This window comes from Aythya ferina, assembly GCF_964211825.1.
Source record: "Aythya ferina genome assembly, chromosome: W".
In the NCBI taxonomy this organism is placed as follows: domain Eukaryota; kingdom Metazoa; phylum Chordata; class Aves; order Anseriformes; family Anatidae; genus Aythya; species Aythya ferina.
Window position 1 is genome coordinate 9,310,073 of NC_140313.1, and position 19,599 is coordinate 9,329,671.

A 19,599-nucleotide genomic window follows, 5' to 3' on the forward strand; every position below is an offset into this window, starting at 1 on the left:
ACCCATGAGTTCTCTCACTTCTACCTTTCTGATCCTCTCCCCCATCCCACCTGGGGAGAGTAAATGAGTGGCTATATGGCACTTAGCTGCCTAGCAGCTTTTACAAAGCATTCAGCAGGCATGAAATTTGGAAGAGTTTGAATAATACAGGAGATTAAAACCAAATTCAGTGCATGACTGAATTTGTTCCAAAGTACCTTAAATATTACATCTAAATTGCAGTAGCTAAACTATTACCATGTCCTTGTAATACACTTCAATGCATATGTCTGAGTTTCAATTTCTTAAAATTACAATGATTTAAAAAAATGGCTTAATTTTAAAACAGATTAGAACAGGACAATGACGTGCAATACAGTACCTAGAAGTGGTATTTTAATGTTTAATCATGGAGAGGGTTTATTTTTAAAGTAATCTTACCATGCAAAACAAGTTTTCCAGAAATGACCTAACATTTTAAACTCTTTGATCCCATGAAAAGTAAAAAGATATTAACAACACACAAGAAGGGTGTATATGTATATGTACATGTCACAAAGTAACAATAACCTACAGTTAGGAAGGAAATATTTCATTTTGCAAGGAAGCAATATAATTTATGCAAGTTAAGGAGGTTAAAAAAAAATCCTCTTCTGACACAGATTTTTCTTTATACTTGCTACATGTGTATTCGTATACACATCTAATTTTTAAACAAGAAAATAAATGAGGCATAGATTTGCGCATTTGTTCCTTAAAACCTTTAGAGTTTATATGTTTTAAATTTTTTGCAAGTGCAAAGTAAAGTGCATGCAGCCAATTAACACAGCTCAGATTAAGCTGTGTTAGTTCTCTCCTTACGATGAAACAGATATAACTTTATCCCACGCTCAGAAGTCTGTAACACACTTAGGCTTCTCAGTTCAACAACACTTTTTAAACAGGGCACTGAGAAGTCAGCACTTTTGAAAAAAAAAAAAAAAAGTTTGCTAACATTTACATAATGTTAATACATTAAAGTTAATACAATACTACTATTTTAAGTTTTGAGGGAAAGAGACATGTAATAGGACAGTAGAAGTCTAGTTAATTAAAAAAAGGATGTCTTGAAGCAGTTTCAGATATTTATGTTCCCAATCTCACCATTTTAATTAATATTTTCATATTTTTTGAAGTGGTTCTGTCCTTGAACCAAATCTCTGAATGATGCTAATATATATCCCACAGAGAAGGGATTTAATGTTTCATGCATTTGGAAAAATAAAAAAATTAAAAAAAAAAAAAAACTTTGGAGAAACGTCTACCATTACAACAAGAAGAATCAGGAAAATGCAGAAACAGTTTTGACCTGAGTAACAAATGTGCCATTTACCTCTCCTGAAGCAAATGTATATAGTTAAATAATTATATTTAAACATCTATAAAATTAAGCAAATCCAAGGTGTCTATTTTATCTTGTTTTTGGATTTTGAAACAGCAACTAACACTTTCACCAACCAAAATGAGACAATGTTATTACTGGTAGCATTATACCTGTCTCTACCTTTTTTTTTTTTTTTTTTTTAAAAAAAAAAAAAAAAAAACACCACCACCACCAAAAAAAACCACCACTTAAGAAACCCAACACCTTTCTCTATATACAGGAGACCAACTGCAATATTTAATGTAGGAAATAGGACATACATAAGCAAGCATTAAAATAAAATCTGACTCCTCAATGAGATAAGGAGAGATGAAAGGAAAAGGCAGTTTATTCCCCCAATATAAGTCACTACTTTCATGCACATGACCCAAGACAAACAGCTTTGGTATAAACATCCCACATCCATTTGGAACATCCCCATTCATCCACACACCAGACACTGGTGCAGACATATTTCAAGACCTGTTAGTCTAAGGAAGAAGCTGTGTTACCGCAGGAACTACACAACATAGTAGAGCACATCAGATATGGACAACTGCATTTTAATTCAAAAGGCTTATCTTAATGCAAGCCGAACTCCTATCAAACAAGCAATGCCTTTGCACACCTGTGGCTCCAAAATAACAACCTCTATTTTAATGAAAGAGAAATGATACAATAGATTTTATTTCCTAAACATTGGATGGATTCCAAAGGTATTAAAAATCCTGCTAACCTCCAGCATACTTCAGGTTACTCTTGAGCTTCATGCATGCATCTGGGGCTTTGATTTTTTCTTTTGCTTTTGAAAGCGGTCTGGGCATAAACCCCTTATCCCAGCTGACCTCATTAAATAAAAATGAGGATTAAAAAAAATTGCAACCGGTGACCCAACAACCTTTCCAAGGCTCACAGAACAACGCAGATATTAAAGCCTGTCACCATCAATCTGTAAAGCAACTTCCCTTCTAGTCCTTTCATTAACCTGCTGCCTTTCATCACTTTCCTACACCCATCATCGGCGATCTCTCTCCCTCTCCAGCCACTCTTTCCCTCTCCATTTTAGAAGGCCGGGTTTCTTTGCATATCAAACCCACCCATAGGAAACAGTTATTTATCCAACTACAAGCGTCTTGGCGAAGCCTGTACGCGAGTGCGCACACACAACACGGAGGCGGAGGCACGTCCCCGCTGCCAACGACACGGCCGCTCCGCGGCGAAGGTGGCGAGTGCACAGACCGCGACCGAACCCGATCGCACCATGTAAAGCACAGGCGTTGGCTAGGTTACACCTCCAGCGGCACTTAAGGGGTATCTGCCGGTAAAAACCCGCACTCACCCAGCAGAAGCAGCTTCAGCTCCCGGCGGGCGTCCCGCTTGTCCCGGCGCAGCTGCCGCTCGATCTCGTCGTTGATCCGCCGGGCTTCCTTGGCTTCCTCGCTCAGGCAGCACGCCATGATGGACTCCAAAGTCATTCTTCGTAACTGGTTCAGGCACAACCCCCACCCCCCCGTAAAAACGTATGCTCGCGCACACACACACCACCACAGCACTAGCTCTAGGGGACACAGACGTTCTCTGCCCGAGAGACCCAACCCGGGCGCTGAAGGGTAAGCACAGAGCTGTTTCGATACCACGCACAGGCACGGAAAAAGCGACAGCCCTCCCAGCAGCACAGATCCCGCGTTCCCCGCCTCTAAATAGCGACCGCTTTCAACTCCTTCTCTCCTCTAAATCGTACACCAAACAACATATAAACATCCCCTGGAGAAGCCCTTACAGCGCTGGCGAGGCGAGGCGAGGCGAGGCGAGCTGCTCAGCACAGCTACCCCTCCCCCTCCCCCTCCTTCCCTCACTGCTTCACCCTACTGCAACCAACGCGGTCCTCAAACGTCCCTCACCACCACCCTCCGAAATAACCACCTCCCACGGAGATCCTAATGGCTGCTAATCCTGTTTTTCCTTTCCTCCGCCCCGCCCTCATCCGTCTCTCTCCGTCCGAAAGCGAGAGTTCGGCTCCTCTAAAAGCGGGCAAGTCCGACGTCACCCGGTAATCTTAGTACGTGCCTGTAGAGAGAGCTTCTTTACGACAGGCCTTTATTCACGGTACAGTCGCCTGCGCCTCTCGCGGGGAGAGCTGCTACTGGAGAGTTGTCGCAGCTTGTTCCTGTTACCAGAGAGGAAGAGAAAGTAAGTACGGCTAGATCATGCACAGCGTGAACCTACTTCTCTAGGGTTTTCAATAGCTTGGATCTGTAGGCGTGGTTAGGCAAAAATATGGCGACTTCTCCTACTGGCTCTCTCACTCTTTCACACCGCTGCGTGTCGGGAGTGAGCAGCTAGTGGAACTATTGAAGGCCTCACCTACCAGGCCCACAGCTGTTGGGAAAGAGAATGTGGATGGTTTCTCGCGCCAAACGGCCACGTGAAACACAGCCTTATTTGTAAAATACAGTATTTTATTTGTAAAAATAAACTTGTAAAATATAATTCTCTTATTTGTAAAATAGAGTAATTTTCATAAGATGTGTCTTCCCTTACTTATAAGAGTCTAATGTTCTATTGTCATGAGTATTGTATTTTATATTCTGTTCTTGTGACTCTTATTCAACCAATGCTTTTAACTGCTATCCTTTTTTCTAAGACCAGACCAGCTTGTCTTCAATTACAGTACTAGAAAATATCTTAAGGTAACCTTTAGTAGCCCTCAGAGTGATGGCACACAATTCAGTGGATGTACTATGTTCTAGTTTTTGTGAATTTTTGAAGTCTTTGCAAAATTCTCCCACCTGTCATTACCTTTTTTCCACCTCCACATTAAATTAGCTGTTTGGGAAGGTTGAAAAATCTTTCAAGAAAGTTATAGTAGTCTATTAAGTAGGTAGAGGGTTGCATTACTACATATAGCTTATTGTGTGTTGTTCTTTCCAGCACCTATTGTCATCTGTTTTGAAAATCGTGTCTTCTTTCTTACAGCTGTTCATATACTGACAATATGAAATAAGTAGAGTCTACCATAAGATGAAGAGAGTGCAATAATCAATACAATAATATAATTATTAGTTTTAGTGTGAATCCATAGAATAATAGAGTAGTTTAGGTTAGAAGGGACCTTAAAGATCATCTGGTTCTAACCCCTCTGCCATGGGCCAGAATACTTTCCAGTAGATTCGGTTGCCTAATTCCCTATCTAACCTGGCCTTGAATACTTCCAGGGAGGGGGCATCCACCGCTTCTCAGGGCAACCTGTTCCAGTGCCTCCCCCCCCCCCCTTGGAGTAAGTATTTTCTTCCTTATATCTAAACTGAATTTGCCCTCTTTTAGTTTAAAGCCATTACTCCTTGTCCTATTGCTATACTCCCTGACAAAGAGTCCCTCCCTAGCTTTCTTGTAGGCCCCATTTAGGTACTGAAAGGAAATATTATATATACACAAAACCATTTAAGAAAAAAAAATATTTTAAGTAAGTTTATTCCAGTAAATATGTGAGTTTTAGTCTACATTTTATAATCCTATTATTATTAAAAATGATATTTCAGTATGAGTGAACATCTCTATTACCTGATGTGGATTAAAAAATTTATATGCATGTAGGTGTATTTATGTCCATCCTAGACTACTGTGTTAATTTCAGCAATAAAGGTTTCTATACATTGAATTATAGACTGGGTAAATGTAAAAATGCAAATAAGTAACCAAATGGAAAAAGATTTTCTTCATTAATAAATTCTCAACACATAAGAATTTCTTCCTGACCTGGTTTTGGCTAGGATAGAGTTTTCCTCCTAGTAGCTGGTATGGTACTGTGTTTTGGATTTAGGATGAGAATAATGCTGATAACACACTGATGTTTAATTGTTGCAGAGTGGTGCTTACACTAAGCCAAGGACTTCTCTGCTTCTCATACCACTCTGCCAGCAAGAAGGCTGGGGTTCATGAGGAGCTGGGATGGGACAGACCCAGGACAGCTGACCCAAACTGGCCAAAGGGATGTTTCATACCATATGACATCATGCTGACAAATTAAATATGGGGTGGGGGCACCGCTGCTCAGGAACGAGCTGGTCATCGGTCAGCAGGTAGTAATTGCATTGTGCATCACTTGCTTTGTGCATTCTATTATTATTATTACTCTTCCTTTTCTGTCCTATTAAACTGTTTTTATTTTAACCCATGAGCTTTTACCTTTTTTTTTTTTTTCCCCCTCACAATTCTCTCTTCCATCCCACTGTGGTGGGGGGGTTGAGCAAACACCTGCGTGGTGCTTAGCTGCCTGCCTGGTTAAAACACAATAGCTCCTAAAAGCTGTGAAAATGGATTTTCACAAAAATGTAAAAGTGGCGTTGTGGTGCAGGTTACAAGAAATATTCAATGGATGTACAACTGTTCTGTGTTTGAAACGCTGCTGCACTGAGTTGAAGTCCACAGCAAGCAGCATCTGGCATCAAGTCTGATGAAGAAAGGATATGCACAAGTCAATGAATTTCCAACATATGGATCAACTGATTAAAATCCCTCCTCAAAGTGAGGGCACAGTAGTCCTGTTAAAAATCTGCAAACATCAAAAAATAAGGTAATCTTCCCCAGTAGAGGAAGTCTGATTTAGCTTTTTTAACTAACTCTTTTACATGCTCACTGTAGAAAGCGTGAACTATGTACTTCACCTGTGAAAATGTGATTTAATTTTGCCTTTTTAATAAGGAAAAAACATCACAAGGATGTCATGGTTTTGGCTGGAACATAGTGAATTTTATCTGTAGAGGCTCACACAATGCTGTGTTTTGAATTTTTGATGAAAATAGCAGTGATAACACAATAGTGTCTTTAGCTGTTGCAGAGCAGTGCTCACACGGAGACAAAGTCTTTTCTACTTCTTATGCTGCCCTGTCAGCAAGAATGGGGGTAGACGCAAAGTTAAGTTGGGAGGGGACACAACAAGGACAGATGATCCAGGCTGCCCAAAGAGATTTTCTATACCATATGATGTCATACTCAGTAACAAAAACTATAGTAAAGAAGGGGGGGGGGGGGGGGGGGGGATGGCCGCTGCCTTCAGAGTGATGACATTTGTCTTTCCAAGAAATCGTTACATGTGGTTAGCCCTGCTTTCCTGGAAGTGGCGGAGCATCTGCCTGCTGAGGGGAAGTAGTGAATGAATTCCTTATTTTGTTTTCCTTCCATGCATGGCTTTTGCTTTACCTAGTAAACTGTCTTTATCTCAAACCATATGATCTCTAACTTTTACCGTTCTGATTTTCTTCCCCCCATACCGCATGGAGAGAGTGAGTGAATGAGTGACTACATGGCATTTAGGTGCCTGTTGGAGTTAAACCGCAACAAAGGGTCATGACTTTAATCACAGAATCGTTTAGGTTGGAAGAGACCTCAAGATCATCGAGTCCAACCTCTGACCTAACGCTAACAAGTCCTCCACTAAACCATATCACTAAGCTCTACATCTAAACGTCTTTTAAAGACCTCCAGGGATGGTGACTCCACCACTTCCTTGGGCAGCCCATTCCAATGCCTAACAACCCTTTCCGTAAAGAAGTTCTTCATAATATCCAACCTAAAACACCCCTGGCACAACTTCAGCCTGTTCCCCCTCATCTATTCTCACCAGGCACGTGGGAGAATAGACCAACCCCCACCTCACTACAGCTTCCTTTAAGGTACCTATAGAGAGCCATAAGGTCGCCCCTGAGCCTCCTTTTCTCCAGGCTGAACATGACCATCTCCCTCAGCTGCTCCTCGTAAGACTTGTTCTCCAGGCCCCTCACCAGCTTCGTCGCCCTTCTCTGGACTCGCTCAAGCACCTCCATGTCCTTCTTGCAGCGAGGGGCCCAAAAGTGAACACAGTACTCGAGGTGCGGCCTCACCAGTCGAGTACAGGGGGGCAATCACTTCCCTAGCCTTGCTGGCCACACTGCTTCTGATACAAGCCAGGACTCTGTTGGCCTTCTTGGCCACCTGAGCACACTGCTGGCTCATATTCAGCCGACTATCAACCAATACTCCCAGGTCCTTCTCTGCCTGGCAGCTTTCCAACCACTCATCTCCCAGCCTGTAGCTCTGCTCGGGGTTGTTGCACCACAGGTGCAAGACCCGGCACTTGGTCTTGTTGAACTTCATACAGTTGGCCTCAGCCCATCAGTCCAGCCTTTCCAGATCCTCCTGCAGAGCCTTCCTACCCTCGAGCAGATCAACACATGCACTGAACTTGGTGTCATCTACAAACTTACTGAGGGTGTGCTTGATCCCCTCATCCAGATCATTGATAAAGATATTGAAGAGGACTGGCCCCAGTACCGAGCCCTGGGGGACGCCACTAGTGACCAGCCTCCAGCTGGATTTGACTCCATTCACCACGACTCTTTGGGCCTGGCTATCCAGCCAGTTTCTAACCCAACAAAGCGTGCGCCAGTCCAAGCCACAAGCAGCCAGTTTCTTGAGGAGAATGTTGTGGGGAACAGTCTCAAAGGCCTTACTGAAGTCAAGGTAGACCACATCCACAGCCTTTCCTTCATCCACCTGGCGGGTCACTTTGTCATAGAAGGAGATCAAGTTCATCAAGCAGGACCTGCTTTTCATAAACCCATGCTGACTGGGCCTAATCACCTGGTTGCCCTGCAAGTGTCGCGTGATGACACTCAAGATAATCTGCTCCATGAGCTTCCCTGGTACTGAGGTCAAACTGACAGGCCTATAGTTCCCCAGTCTACCCTCCGGCCCTTCTTGTAGATGGGTGTCATGTTTGCTAACCGCCAGTCGACTGGGACCTCCCCTGATAGCCAGGACTGCTGATAAATGATGGAAAGCGGCTTGGCCAGCTCCTCCGCCAGTTCTGTCAATAATCTGTATGTACCAGTCACATTGACATCACTGGAGTCAAAAATCGTTCCTGAACAATATCTTCAGATTTTTAATGAATGAACCATCTAGTCCTGGATCTGTCAGCAGCTGATAGCCATTACACACTGTTATACCCATTTACATTATGACTTATTAGAAGTCAGAAGAACACCCATAATGGATGTCCTGGTTTCAGTTAGGATAGAGTTAATTTTCCTCCTATTAACTGGTAGTGTGCTATGTTTGGATTAGGATGAGAAGAGTGCTGATAACATGCTAATGTTTTAATTGTTGCAGAGCAGTGCTTACACTAAGCCAAGGACTTTTCAGCTACTCACTGTCCTGCCAGTGGGCAGGCTAGGGGTGCAGCAAGAGCTGGGAGGGGACAGACCCAGGACAGCTGACCCAAACTGGCCAAAGTGGTATACCATACCATCTGATGTCATGCTGAACAATTAATATGGGGCTGGCTAGGGTGGGGAGACTGGCTGCTCAGGGATAGGCGGGTGGTGAGCAACTGCATTGTGCATCACTTGTTTCGTACACATTATTAGTAGTACTATTAGCATTATTATTATTTTCCTGTCTTAATAAACTGTCTTTATCTCAACTCACAGGCTTCACTTTCCCATTTCTCTTTCTCCCATCCCAGAGAGGGATGGGGGAGGGTGAGTGAATGGCTGTTGATAAATGACAGATAAAATTATTCCCATAAATATTTAGATTATTTTCCATATATGTTATTCTTACTGTTATCTAATCTTGTACAGATACTTCCTGATAAACCTTCTCTGTAACATCAGTAATCTTATATTCCTCTATCCAAGTAGTCTCCAGTACATAGTTTAAAGCAAACCTGTTGCCGGAAAGATTTTATAATGTTGCTCACTGCTACAGGAAATTCAACAGACAAAGTGAGACTGTCATAGAGAGCAAAGTACGATATTAAACATGCTGCATCTTGTGTCTTCTTTCTCATGAGCCAAAAAAAAACATTGGGGAACCACCACACTATCATCTTTTTTTTTCTTCCTTTGCACTGATCAAGCCCAGTCTTTCATTGTGGTGGTTTTACTCAGATGGGCAGATGAGCTCTGCCACAACCACTCTCTCACTCCCCCTCCTCAAAGGGAAAGGGGAAAAACTACAATAAAAAGGGCTCAAGGTTTGAGATAAGGATGGGGAGATCACTCAACAATTATCGTCACAGGCAAAACCAACTCAGAGTAGAGAGACAGTAAGATTTATTGCCTATTACTAGCTGTGGTGGTTTTACTCAGGTGGGCAGCCGAGTTCCTCCATGGTCGCTCTCTCACTCCCCCCTCCTCAGAGAGGAAGGGGGAGAAAATATAACACAAAGAGCTCGAGGTTTGAGATCAGAATGATTTAATTAAAGGAAAAGGGAATGGGGAAAAAAGAAAACCAACCAAACAAACAAAAGGTCCGCGTGGAAGCACAGAGAGAAAGGGAAAAAAAAAGTTATTTTCTACTTCCCATCAACGAGCAATGTTCGGCCACGTCCTGAGAAGCAGGGCCTCAAAACATGTAACGGTTGTTTGGGAGGACAGCCCCCTCCCCCACAAGAGCCCCCCTTTTATTGCTGAGTGTGACATCATGTGTTATGGAATATCCCTATTCCAGGGAGACTTTACCCTCATGGCTTGTTTGATTGCAGTACAGGTCTCACACTCATGGGTAACCTGTGTGATGGCCTCAATGGTCAGGTCCACCCCTTGATTCACGAACCCATCTGCATGTGGCATCCCTCCCTAGATGTCCCGATGTTTCATGGGCCCATCGAGCTACAAACAGCTCACCCTTATGTCCCCAGTCCAGGTCTACCTGAGATACTTCAATTTTCGAAGCTCGATCTACTTCTTCGTTGTTCTGATGTTCTTCGTTGGCACGATTCTTGGGCATGTGAGCATCTACATGATGTACTTTTACATCCATGTTTTCTACCCAGGCAGCAATATCTTGCCACAGGGTAGCAGCCCAGATAGGTTTACCTCTGCTCTGCCAGTTGTTATGTTTCCATCGCTGCAGCAACCCCACAGAGCATTTGCCACCATCCATGAGTCAGTGTAGAGATACAGTACCGGCTACTTTTCTCTTTCAGCAACTTCTAGGGCCAGTCGTATAGCTTTCACTTCTGCATACTGACTTGACTTGCCTTCCCCTTCCATGGCCTCCACAACTCATCGTGTGGGACTGCACACAGCAGCTTTCCATTTCCGATGGCTCCCTACCACACGGCAGGATCCATCAGTGAACAACACATACTGCTTTCTGTTTTCTGGCAACTCATTGTATGGTGGTGCCTCTTCAGCACGAGTTACCTCTTCTGTCAGCACTCCGAAATCCCTGCCCTTCGGCCATTCCATGATTTCTTTCAGGATTCCTAGGCGGTTGGGTTGAGCCCGCTGTGTAATTAACGCTATCCACTTACTCCACGTAGCATCAGTTGCATGGTGTGTAGTGGGAATCTTCTCTTTGAACATCCAATGTAACACAGGTAGCCGTGGGGCCAAGAGGAGTTGTGCCTCTGTACCAACAACTTCTGAAGTGGCTCGAATCCCCTCATATGCTGTTAATATTTCCTTTTCAGTTGGGGTGTAATTGGATTCTGATCCTCGATAGCCCCACCTCCAGAACCCCAGAGGTCGACCTCAAGTTTCTCCTGGGGTATTCTGCCAGAGGCTCCAGGTGAGCCCAAGCTCCCCAGCTGCAGTGCAAAGTATGTTTTGCACAGCTGGTCCGGTAAAGACAGGCACAAGGGCTACTGCACGAGCTATTTCTTGTTTGATTTGTTCAAAGGCCTTTTGTTGCTCGGGGCCCCACTCGAAAGAGTTCCTCTTTCAGGTCACCCAATATAGAGGACTCACAAGCTGACTACAGCCTGGAACATTGTCATGGTTCCGCTCGAGTGGGCAGCCGAGCGCCACCACAGCCGCTCTCTCACTCCCCCTCCTCAAAGAGGAATGGGGAGAAAATATGAGAAAAGGGCTAAAAGGTTGAGATAAGGATGAGAAAATCATGCAGTAATTATTGTAATGGGCAAAACAGACTCAGCATAAGGAGACAGTAAGATTTATTGCTTATTACTAAGAAGCTAGAGAAGTGAGAAACAAAGGAAAGAAACCAAAAGCACCTTCTCCCCATCCACCCTCTTCCATCTCCTCCCCCCCCCCCCCCCCGAGCAGCGCAGGGGAACGGGGGAATGGGGGTTATGGTCAGTCTACAGCACTTCTCTGCCGCTCCTTCTCGGTCACTCTCATCCCCTGTGCTGTTGGGTCCTACCCACGGGATGCAGTCCTTGATGAACTGATCCGGCGTGGGCTTCCCACAGGCAGCAGCTCTTCCAGAACTGCTCCAGATATGGGTCCGTACCACGGGGTCCATCCCTCAGGAAAAAACTGCTCCAACCTGGGTCCCCCACGGGCAGCAGCTCCTGCCAGGTCACCTGCTGCTGCGTGGTCTCCTCTCCACGGGCTACAGGTCTGGCCCGGAATCTTCTCTGGCAGGGGTCTTCCACAGGAGGCAGCCTCCGTTGGTGCAAGTCCACCTGCTTCACCGTGGTCTCCTCCACAGGCTGCAGCATGGAACCCTGCTCCACCGTGGTACTCCATGGGCTGCAGGGGGACATCCTGCTTCACCATGGTCCTCACCACAGGCCGCAGGGGACTTCTGCTCCGGCGCCTGGAGCACCTCCCCCCCTCCTTCTGCACTGAACTTGGCGCCTGCAAGGCTGTTCCTCACTCCTTTCACTCTCCCAGCTTCTGTGTGTCGCAGCGTTTTTTTTTTCCTGTCTTAAATATGCTCTCACAGAGGCACAAAACAACATCACTTATTGGCTCGGCTCGGGTCAACAATGGGGTCCTTCCCAAACATGGGGCAGCTTCTAGATCCTTCTCACAGAAACCACCCCTATGGCCCCCTGTTACCAAAACCTTGCCAGGTAAACCCACTACAAACATGCATTCTCCAAAATCCCACAAGGCCTAGGCTTGTGTTTCTTTTTTGCCAGTTGGCGGAGACATTGCTGTTATTTTATTGATCACATCCATTGGAATGTGGTGGCGTCCATCCTGCCATTTTACCCCCAAGAACTGGATTTCCTATGTGGGTCCCTTGACCTTACTCTGTTTAATAGCAAAACCAGCTTTCAGGAGAATTTTAATTATTTTATTCCCTTTCTCAAAAACTTCTGCTGCTGTGTTGCCCCACATGAGGATGTCATCAATGTACTTCAGGTGTTCAGGAGCGTTCCCCTGTTCCAGTGTCATCTGGATCAGTCCATGGGAAATGGTAGGGCTGTATTTCCACCCCTGGGGCAGTTGATTCCAAGTATATTGAATGCACCTCCAAGTGAAAGCAAACTGTGGCCTGCATGCTGCCGCCAGAGAGATGGAGAAAAATGCATTAGCAATATCGATGGTAGCATACTGTAACATAACATACGCGGGACATCCGAGATTGAGTTGCTACGGGAGACCAGAGGCGTCAGTGGACAACGGCAGCCGACCCTCACATAGCAGAGGGGTGGAGATCAGGACCCTGCAGCCTGTCTGACGTAACCATGGAGGCAGCAGCGGCTGTGCTGCTTCTCTCTGGCATTCTTTTTATAAGAGGTTTATCTTGCAATGCAAAAAAGACTATTCGTCCCCAGATTGGTGTTATAACTATGTTTCTGGATAACATTCCGTGGGGTTGCCACATTCTACGGATTACTAATGACGACTTAGCTCTATTGTGGGGCAGGAGTGCAGACGCAGATTACACTGCCAAATGACCACCGTCAGGCTCGTTCACAAACAGCTTCTAGGGTTGCAGCTGGCACTGCCTGCAGCCGTATAGCAGACGTTACACTCTCTTTCCTAACTAGTAATCATGTGTCTCATCCATTTGTGGTGAATGGTCAGTGGCAAAAAGAAAAGGGGGAGAGTAAGGGGCGACAAAGACAGAAACGGTACCAGGAGGATGCCACTGACACTAACAGCATGGGTAATAGGAGTAGTATAAGTGACACAGGTGACGGTGCGGGGCGGCGGCAGGCGCTGCCGCGCTGCGGGGCACTCTGCCTGCTGCTTGCCCTCGCCTGCCTGTGCACTGCTGCCAACGGTGCTAGAGCAAAATGTGAAGACTGCTCAGATGGCAGTGATGAGAGTGCTTGTGTGAAGAAGACGTGTGCTGAATCTGACTTTGTGTGCAACAGTGGTCAGTGTGTGCCAAACAGATGGCAGTGTGATGGGGATCTGGACTGTGAAGATGGGTCTGACGAGAGTGCTGAGCTGTGTCATATGAGAACATGCCGGGTAAATGAAATCAGCTGTGGTCCTCAGTCAACCCAGTGTATCCCAGTGTCCTGGAAATGTGATGGTGAAAAAGACTGTGACAGAGATCCTGATTGCAAGGATGGAATTGATGAAATTAACTGCCCTTCTCAGACCTGCAGGCCAGACCAGTTCAGATGTGAAGATGGGAACTGTGTCCATGGGAGTAGGCAGTGCAGTGGTGTGAGAGACTGTCTGGATGGCACTGATGAAGCAAACTGTAACAATGTTATTCAGTGCTCTGGACCTGGCAAATTCAAGTGAAGAAGTGGAGAATGCATAGATATCAATAAAGTGTGTAACCAGCAGAGAGACTGCAAGGACTGGGGTGATGAGCCCCTGAAGGAATGCATCATAAATGAATGTGACTGTCGAGCTGGGTTTGAGTTTGTAGACAAGAGAAACTGTGGAGATATCGATGAATGCCAAAACCCTGGTATCTGTAGTCAAATCTGTATCAACCTGAAAGGTGGCTACAAATGTGAATGTAGCCGTGCCTATCAGATGAATCCTGCTACAGGAACCTGGAAAGGGCCATACGGGTACAGAAATACAAATAACACCCGTGATTACAATGACACTGCTAAGCAGGGTTTAGGGGCTTATGGCATGGAGACAAGGGGTAACAACTACAGTGTTTGGAACAATTGTACAGCTTTGGCCTTACCTCCTGATGTTTTTCTGATTTGTGGGGATAGGGCCTGGCAAGGTATCCCTGCAAATGCTATCAGATGTCCATGTTACTTAGTGTCGTGGTTTAACCCGGCCGGCAGCTAAACACCACGCAGCCGTTCGCTCACCCTCCCCCCTCCCTCTCTGGGACGGGGGAGAGAAATGGAAAGTGAAGCCCGTAAGTTGAGATAAAGACAGTTTAATAAGACAGGAAAATAATAATAACAACAACAACAATAATAATAATAATAATAATAATAATAATACAATGATGATAACAGTACTAATACTACTAATATGTACAAACAAGTGATGCACAATACAATTACTCACCACCCGCTGACCGATGCCCAGCCTAACCCCGAGCAGTCCGGCCCCCTCCCCCCGGCTAGCCACCCCTATATATTGTTTAGCATGACGTCAGATGGTATGGAATACCCCTTTGGCTAGTTTGGGTCACCTGTCCTGGGTCTGTCCCCTCCCAGCTCTTACTGCACCCCCAGCCTGCCTGTTGGCAGGACAGAGCAAAAGGCTGAGATGTCCTTGGCTTGGTATAAGCACTGCTCTGCAACAATTAAAACATCGGGGTGTTATCAGCACTCTTCTCATCCTAAGCCAAAACACAGCATTCCACCAGCTACTAGGAAGAAAATTAATTCTATTCTTACTGAAACCAGGACACTTAGATAAACTCATTGTATTTGCTCCTAGCTTGTTACAGTTGCGTGAGATCACCAGACATAAATGGGCATTGCTTGCACCGGATTGCAATGATAATGTTGAATTGTGTGGGGTTGCAGCTAGAGTGGCATTGGCAACTTTAGTGCCTGGAGTGGCATCTGCGGCCGCACGTAACAACTTAGAAAAATTGGTATGCTGGGCCGAGAAGCAAGCCTATGCCACGACAGAGATACTTGAGGAGATGTTACCAGATCAAAATAGTCTGCGACATGTGCTTTTACAGGATCAAGCTGCTATTGACTACTTGCTTTTGGCTCAAAGGAATGGGTATGAGGACTTTAAGGGAATGTACTGTTTAAACCTTTTTGATAATAATGAGCCAATTCACAAATCCATTACTTTCCTGAAAGAGCACATGAGAAAGATTCAATATGGTATCAATCCTTTCAATCAATGGTTCACTGATTTGTTTGAAATGATGCATAGATGGTTACTGGGATTAGTCAAAGAGGGATTAAGGATTCTGTTTGCTGTGGTGTCAATCATCATTGCATGTGGTATTGTGATAAATGTGGTTAAAGGGTTACTTGCAAAAATGTTATATTGGGTGTGGTTTGCTCAAAAAAGAAAAAAAAAAGGGGAGAATTGTTGAGGGATTTTTTGAAACAGCAAAAATCCCATGGCTTGCTGTAGCTGAGCAAACCAAGCTACCAGGGCAACTATGAGAAGTTCCCATGACAGTGTTCCCACATCGCCCAATTGAGGAATTCAGGAAAATATTGTTACCAGTAGCTGGCCTCAAGGACAAGGTCTATGTGACTGCTAATCACAAGGGGTTGTTTTCTTGCAGGTGGGGTTGTTTGTCTGAGTGCTTTTGACCAATAATCTTGTGTGAAACACTGTCCACCCCTGTTAAGTTCTCTATAAAAGTTAGGCTATTCGGGCAATAAATTGGAGCATGATCTGACTCTACTGGTGTCTGTCGTGCTTTCGGCCGTGCTTCCTGCAACAGCATACCACTTGGCTGCCTTTGACTCTAGTTCATACTGGAGTTCTAGCATGTCCGGCACTGCAGCACTCAGTGGTGGCGTGACTTCATTCAGGCCACGATAGTCCACTGTTAGCCTCCACTCGCCATTGGACTTTCGCACTGGCCATATGGGACTATTAAAGGGTGAGCGAGTCTTGCTGATTACTCCTTGGCTCTCCAGATAATGAACCAAGTCATGGATGGGAATTAGGGAGTCTCGGTTGGTGCGATATTGCTGCCAGTGCACAGTTGTAGTCACAATTGGCACTTGCTGTTTTTCAGTCCTCAGCAATCCTATAGCAGAAGGGTCTTGTGAGAGACCAGGCAGGGTAGACAGCTGCTTAATCTTCTCTGTGCTCAAAGCAGCTATGCCAAAAGCCTACCAGTACCCTTTTGGATCCTTGAAGTACCCTCTCTTGAGGTAGTCTATGCTGAGCATGCACGGAGCCTCTGGGCCAGTCACGATGGGGTGCTTTTGCCACTCATTCCCAGTTAGACTCCCTGCAGCTTCCAATACAGTTAGCTGTTGGGATTCCCTTGTCACTCCAGAGATAGAGATGAGTTCTGCCCCTTGGCGGCCTGATGGCATTAGGGTACACTGTGCGCCTGTGTCCACTAGAGCTTTATATTTCTGCAGTTCCAGTGTGCCAGGCCATCGAATCCACACAGTCCAGTAAATCCAGTTGTTCCTCTCCTCTACTTGGCCAGAGGCAGTGAGAGAGGGAGTTAGGAGAATACAATAAATCACTAACCTTTTAGAAAAGAATTTACTAACTCTTAGAAAAGGGGGAACTGAGAGAGGAAGTTAGGGGAATCTTGTCAAGTAGAGATAGAGTGATAGACAGAATGAAACTAGGATGCTCAAATTAATTAAAGCAAGAAGCCTTGGGCCCCTTTACCAAGGTCAGTCTCCTAATAAGAGTGTGAGCCTATCTTAAGAAACTGGTCCTTCAGGTGGACAAGAGCCAAGAAGCAACTGAGTCTGCGCAGAGACAAGAGGTCAACTAGCGGTGACGAGGAAGAGTCATCAATCTTCATCCCCACGACCCCTGAAGACCACCACCAGAATACACTGCACAAGCGCAGATGGGAGGAGTTTATGGAAATGACTCCTTGGAACTAATTTTAATATGAAGCGGGGACAGGTTATATATATAGGCGTAGTGTGAAACTTCATGCATATGTAACTCTTTGCTGCATATAACCATGGCAAGTTGCCGCATCAGGTGCACACGATTTCAGTGGGGCTACCCCCCCCCCCCCGTGTTGCCCAGTGCTGAATAAACATACCTACTTTACAATCTTACTGATTGTGGAGTCCGTTTTCCGCACGTCAGTTTTAGTGAGCCAGGCATGAGACTCTCTGCTTGGCTGTGGGATCGACTGCAGAGCAGATGCTCCTGGGCGCCCCCGAGCACTTTCCTTGGAGGAGTCTCCACTGCCAGCCACTCAACGCGGGAGTAGACAAAAACCTCCTGAAACTGCGGATAAAACGGTATGTGTTGTGGGAAAGCCCTGTAAGTCGTACGCGTGGTCGGGGTGGCTGGTAAATCACACAGAAGATATCTGGCATGCAGCATAGTCCCCATATGAGAGGAGGGTACCCTGTATATATCAAAGGGAATTTGGTGACTGATAGAGAGGTGACTGATAGAGAGGTCACTAACAACCTTGGGAGTAGATCGGGTGAATCTGAGGTTACTGCTGCATTCCAGTTTTGGGAGCCAGGATGGACCTGCTAATGACTGTATAAGAAGCAGGAGAAGGGTAAGTGTCCTGGTTTCAGTTAGAACAGAATTAATTTTCTTCCTAGTAGCTGGTGGAATGCTGTGTTTTGACTTAGGATGAGAAGAGTGCTGATAACACCCCGATGTTTTAATTGTTGCAGAACAGTGCTTATACCAAGCCAAGGACATCTCAGCCTTTTGCTCTGTCCTGCCAACAGGCAGGCTGGGGGTGCAGTAAGAGCTGGGAGGGGACAGACCCAGGACAGGTGACCCAAACTAGCCAAAGGGGTATTCCATACCATCTGACGTCATGCTAAACAATATATAGGGGTGGCTAGCCGGGGGGAGGGGGCCGGACTGCTCGGGGTTAGGCTGGGCATCGGTCAGTGGGTGGTGAGCAATTGCATTGTTCATCACTTGTTTGTACATATTATTATTACTTTCCTATTATCACCATTGTAGTATTATTATTATTATTGTTATTATTATTTTTGTTATTATTATTTTCCTGTCTTATTAAACTGTCTTTATCTCAACTCACGGGCTTCACTTTCCATTTCTCTCCCCCGTCCCAGAGAGGGAGGGGGGAGGGTGAGCGAACGGCTGCGTGGTGTTTAGCTGCCAGCCGGGTTAAACCACGACAGTCTTTTTGGCGCCCAACGTGGGGCTCGAAAGGTTGAGATAATGGCAGATCTGACCAGAGTGTGTTAAACTAAAATTGGTGTAAGTATTAGACCTGCTTAGTAGTCACTTGTCATAATGCTGATTGCTTTAATCTCAACTCTGCTGCGCCTGTTTTCCAAATTGAGTATTATAGTACATTATTTTCCGTATTTGCTCTCTGTCATGTTGTTTATCCTCTCCGGGCCCTGGTTTCAGGTCATTATGGTACTGTGTGTTGTAGCAATGGCTTATGAGACGATGAGATATCTGGTCATGACTCTAACTTGGTATTTGTACTCAGTAACATCGTCGACTCTGTACTTTGGAAACTGTATCTTGGAAACTATTAGCAATTATATCTGTTGCCTTTTTTCATTAGGGAGTCAATCTGTGGAGGGGAAAGGGGAAGATATTTTTTCTTACTTGATCACTCTCCCTTTCTCCTTCACCACCCCTGTATCCTCCTGGATCACTCTCCCTTCCTCCTTCACCACCCTCTTATCCTCCGAGCTTATTACAATAGCTCTCCAAGATATTGAATATCCTTGGGATACTCAGACCAGCATAGTCTTGTTGTTCTGCCTCCTGAATGCGCTTCAGATTCTGCTTAAAGTTAAACAACTACTTAGGAAGCTCATCCGGAGATCTGCCCAGAGGCAGTATAGTTGTGGGTGGCAGGGAGTATGGGAGGATATGGGCAGGCATCTAGAGCAGTTGGCACCCCCAGTGGTTTGGAAATTCACCCCTGAACAACTGCAAAATCCCCAAAAACTGGCAGAATGCTTGAAAAAAAGGTGTCACGATTCTGGCAGTTCCAGAGTAACACAAATCATTGTAACATGCTGGGGCCTGGCTCATGCCTATTGAGCTGCCATTGATACTGCTATCAACTTAGTGACAGACCCTGTGGCCACTCCAAGTCCCATGACAGATCCAACGGCCACTGTGACCCCTACGGTGGACTCTGCAGACGCTCCAGTCCCAGCTCCTGCAGCCACTCCAGTTCCAGTTCCTGAAGCTGCTCCAGTTCCAGCTCCTGAAGCTGCTCCAGTCCCAGCTCCTGCAGCCACTCCAGTCCCAGCTCCTGCAGCTGCTCCAGTCCCAGCTCCTGCAGCTGCTCCAGTCCCAGCTCCTGCAACTGCTCCAGCTCCAGTTCCTGAAGCCGCTCAACCTCCAGTTCCTGTAGCCGCTCCAGTCCCAGCTCCTGCAGCTGCTCCAGTCCCAGCTCCTGCAGCCGCTCCAGCTCCGGTTCCTGCAGCC

The 19,599-nt window shown here is 45.7% G+C and overlaps 1 protein-coding gene and 1 long non-coding RNA gene across 5 annotated transcripts in view; one reads left to right on the top strand and one right to left on the bottom strand.

The window, feature by feature from the left end:
• The window catches only part of LOC311426319 (guanine nucleotide-binding protein G(q) subunit alpha), a 130,146-nt gene extending 125,574 nt beyond the window's left edge, over positions 1-4,572 (bottom strand). The window contains exons 1-2 of one of the 4 annotated variants that reach the window (XM_084502738.1): positions 3,449-4,572; positions 2,721-2,865 (exon numbers count right to left, since the gene is read on the bottom strand). In XM_084502738.1, coding sequence (XP_084358864.1) covers positions 2,721-2,856 — 136 coding nt within the window. In that variant the 5' untranslated portion in view covers positions 2,857-2,865; positions 3,449-4,572. Of the gene's footprint in view, positions 1-2,720; positions 3,207-3,304 lie in introns of those variants that run through there. The other 3 variants (XM_084502737.1, XM_084502739.1, XM_084502740.1) reach the window with 3 other exon arrangements.
• Positions 3,397-5,551, top strand: LOC311426379. The gene is made up of 3 exons (XR_014686687.1): positions 3,397-3,571; positions 4,597-4,658; positions 5,246-5,551. It is a non-coding gene; the product is annotated as an uncharacterized lncRNA (long non-coding RNA).
• Positions 5,552-19,599: the final 14,048 nt, after the last annotated feature.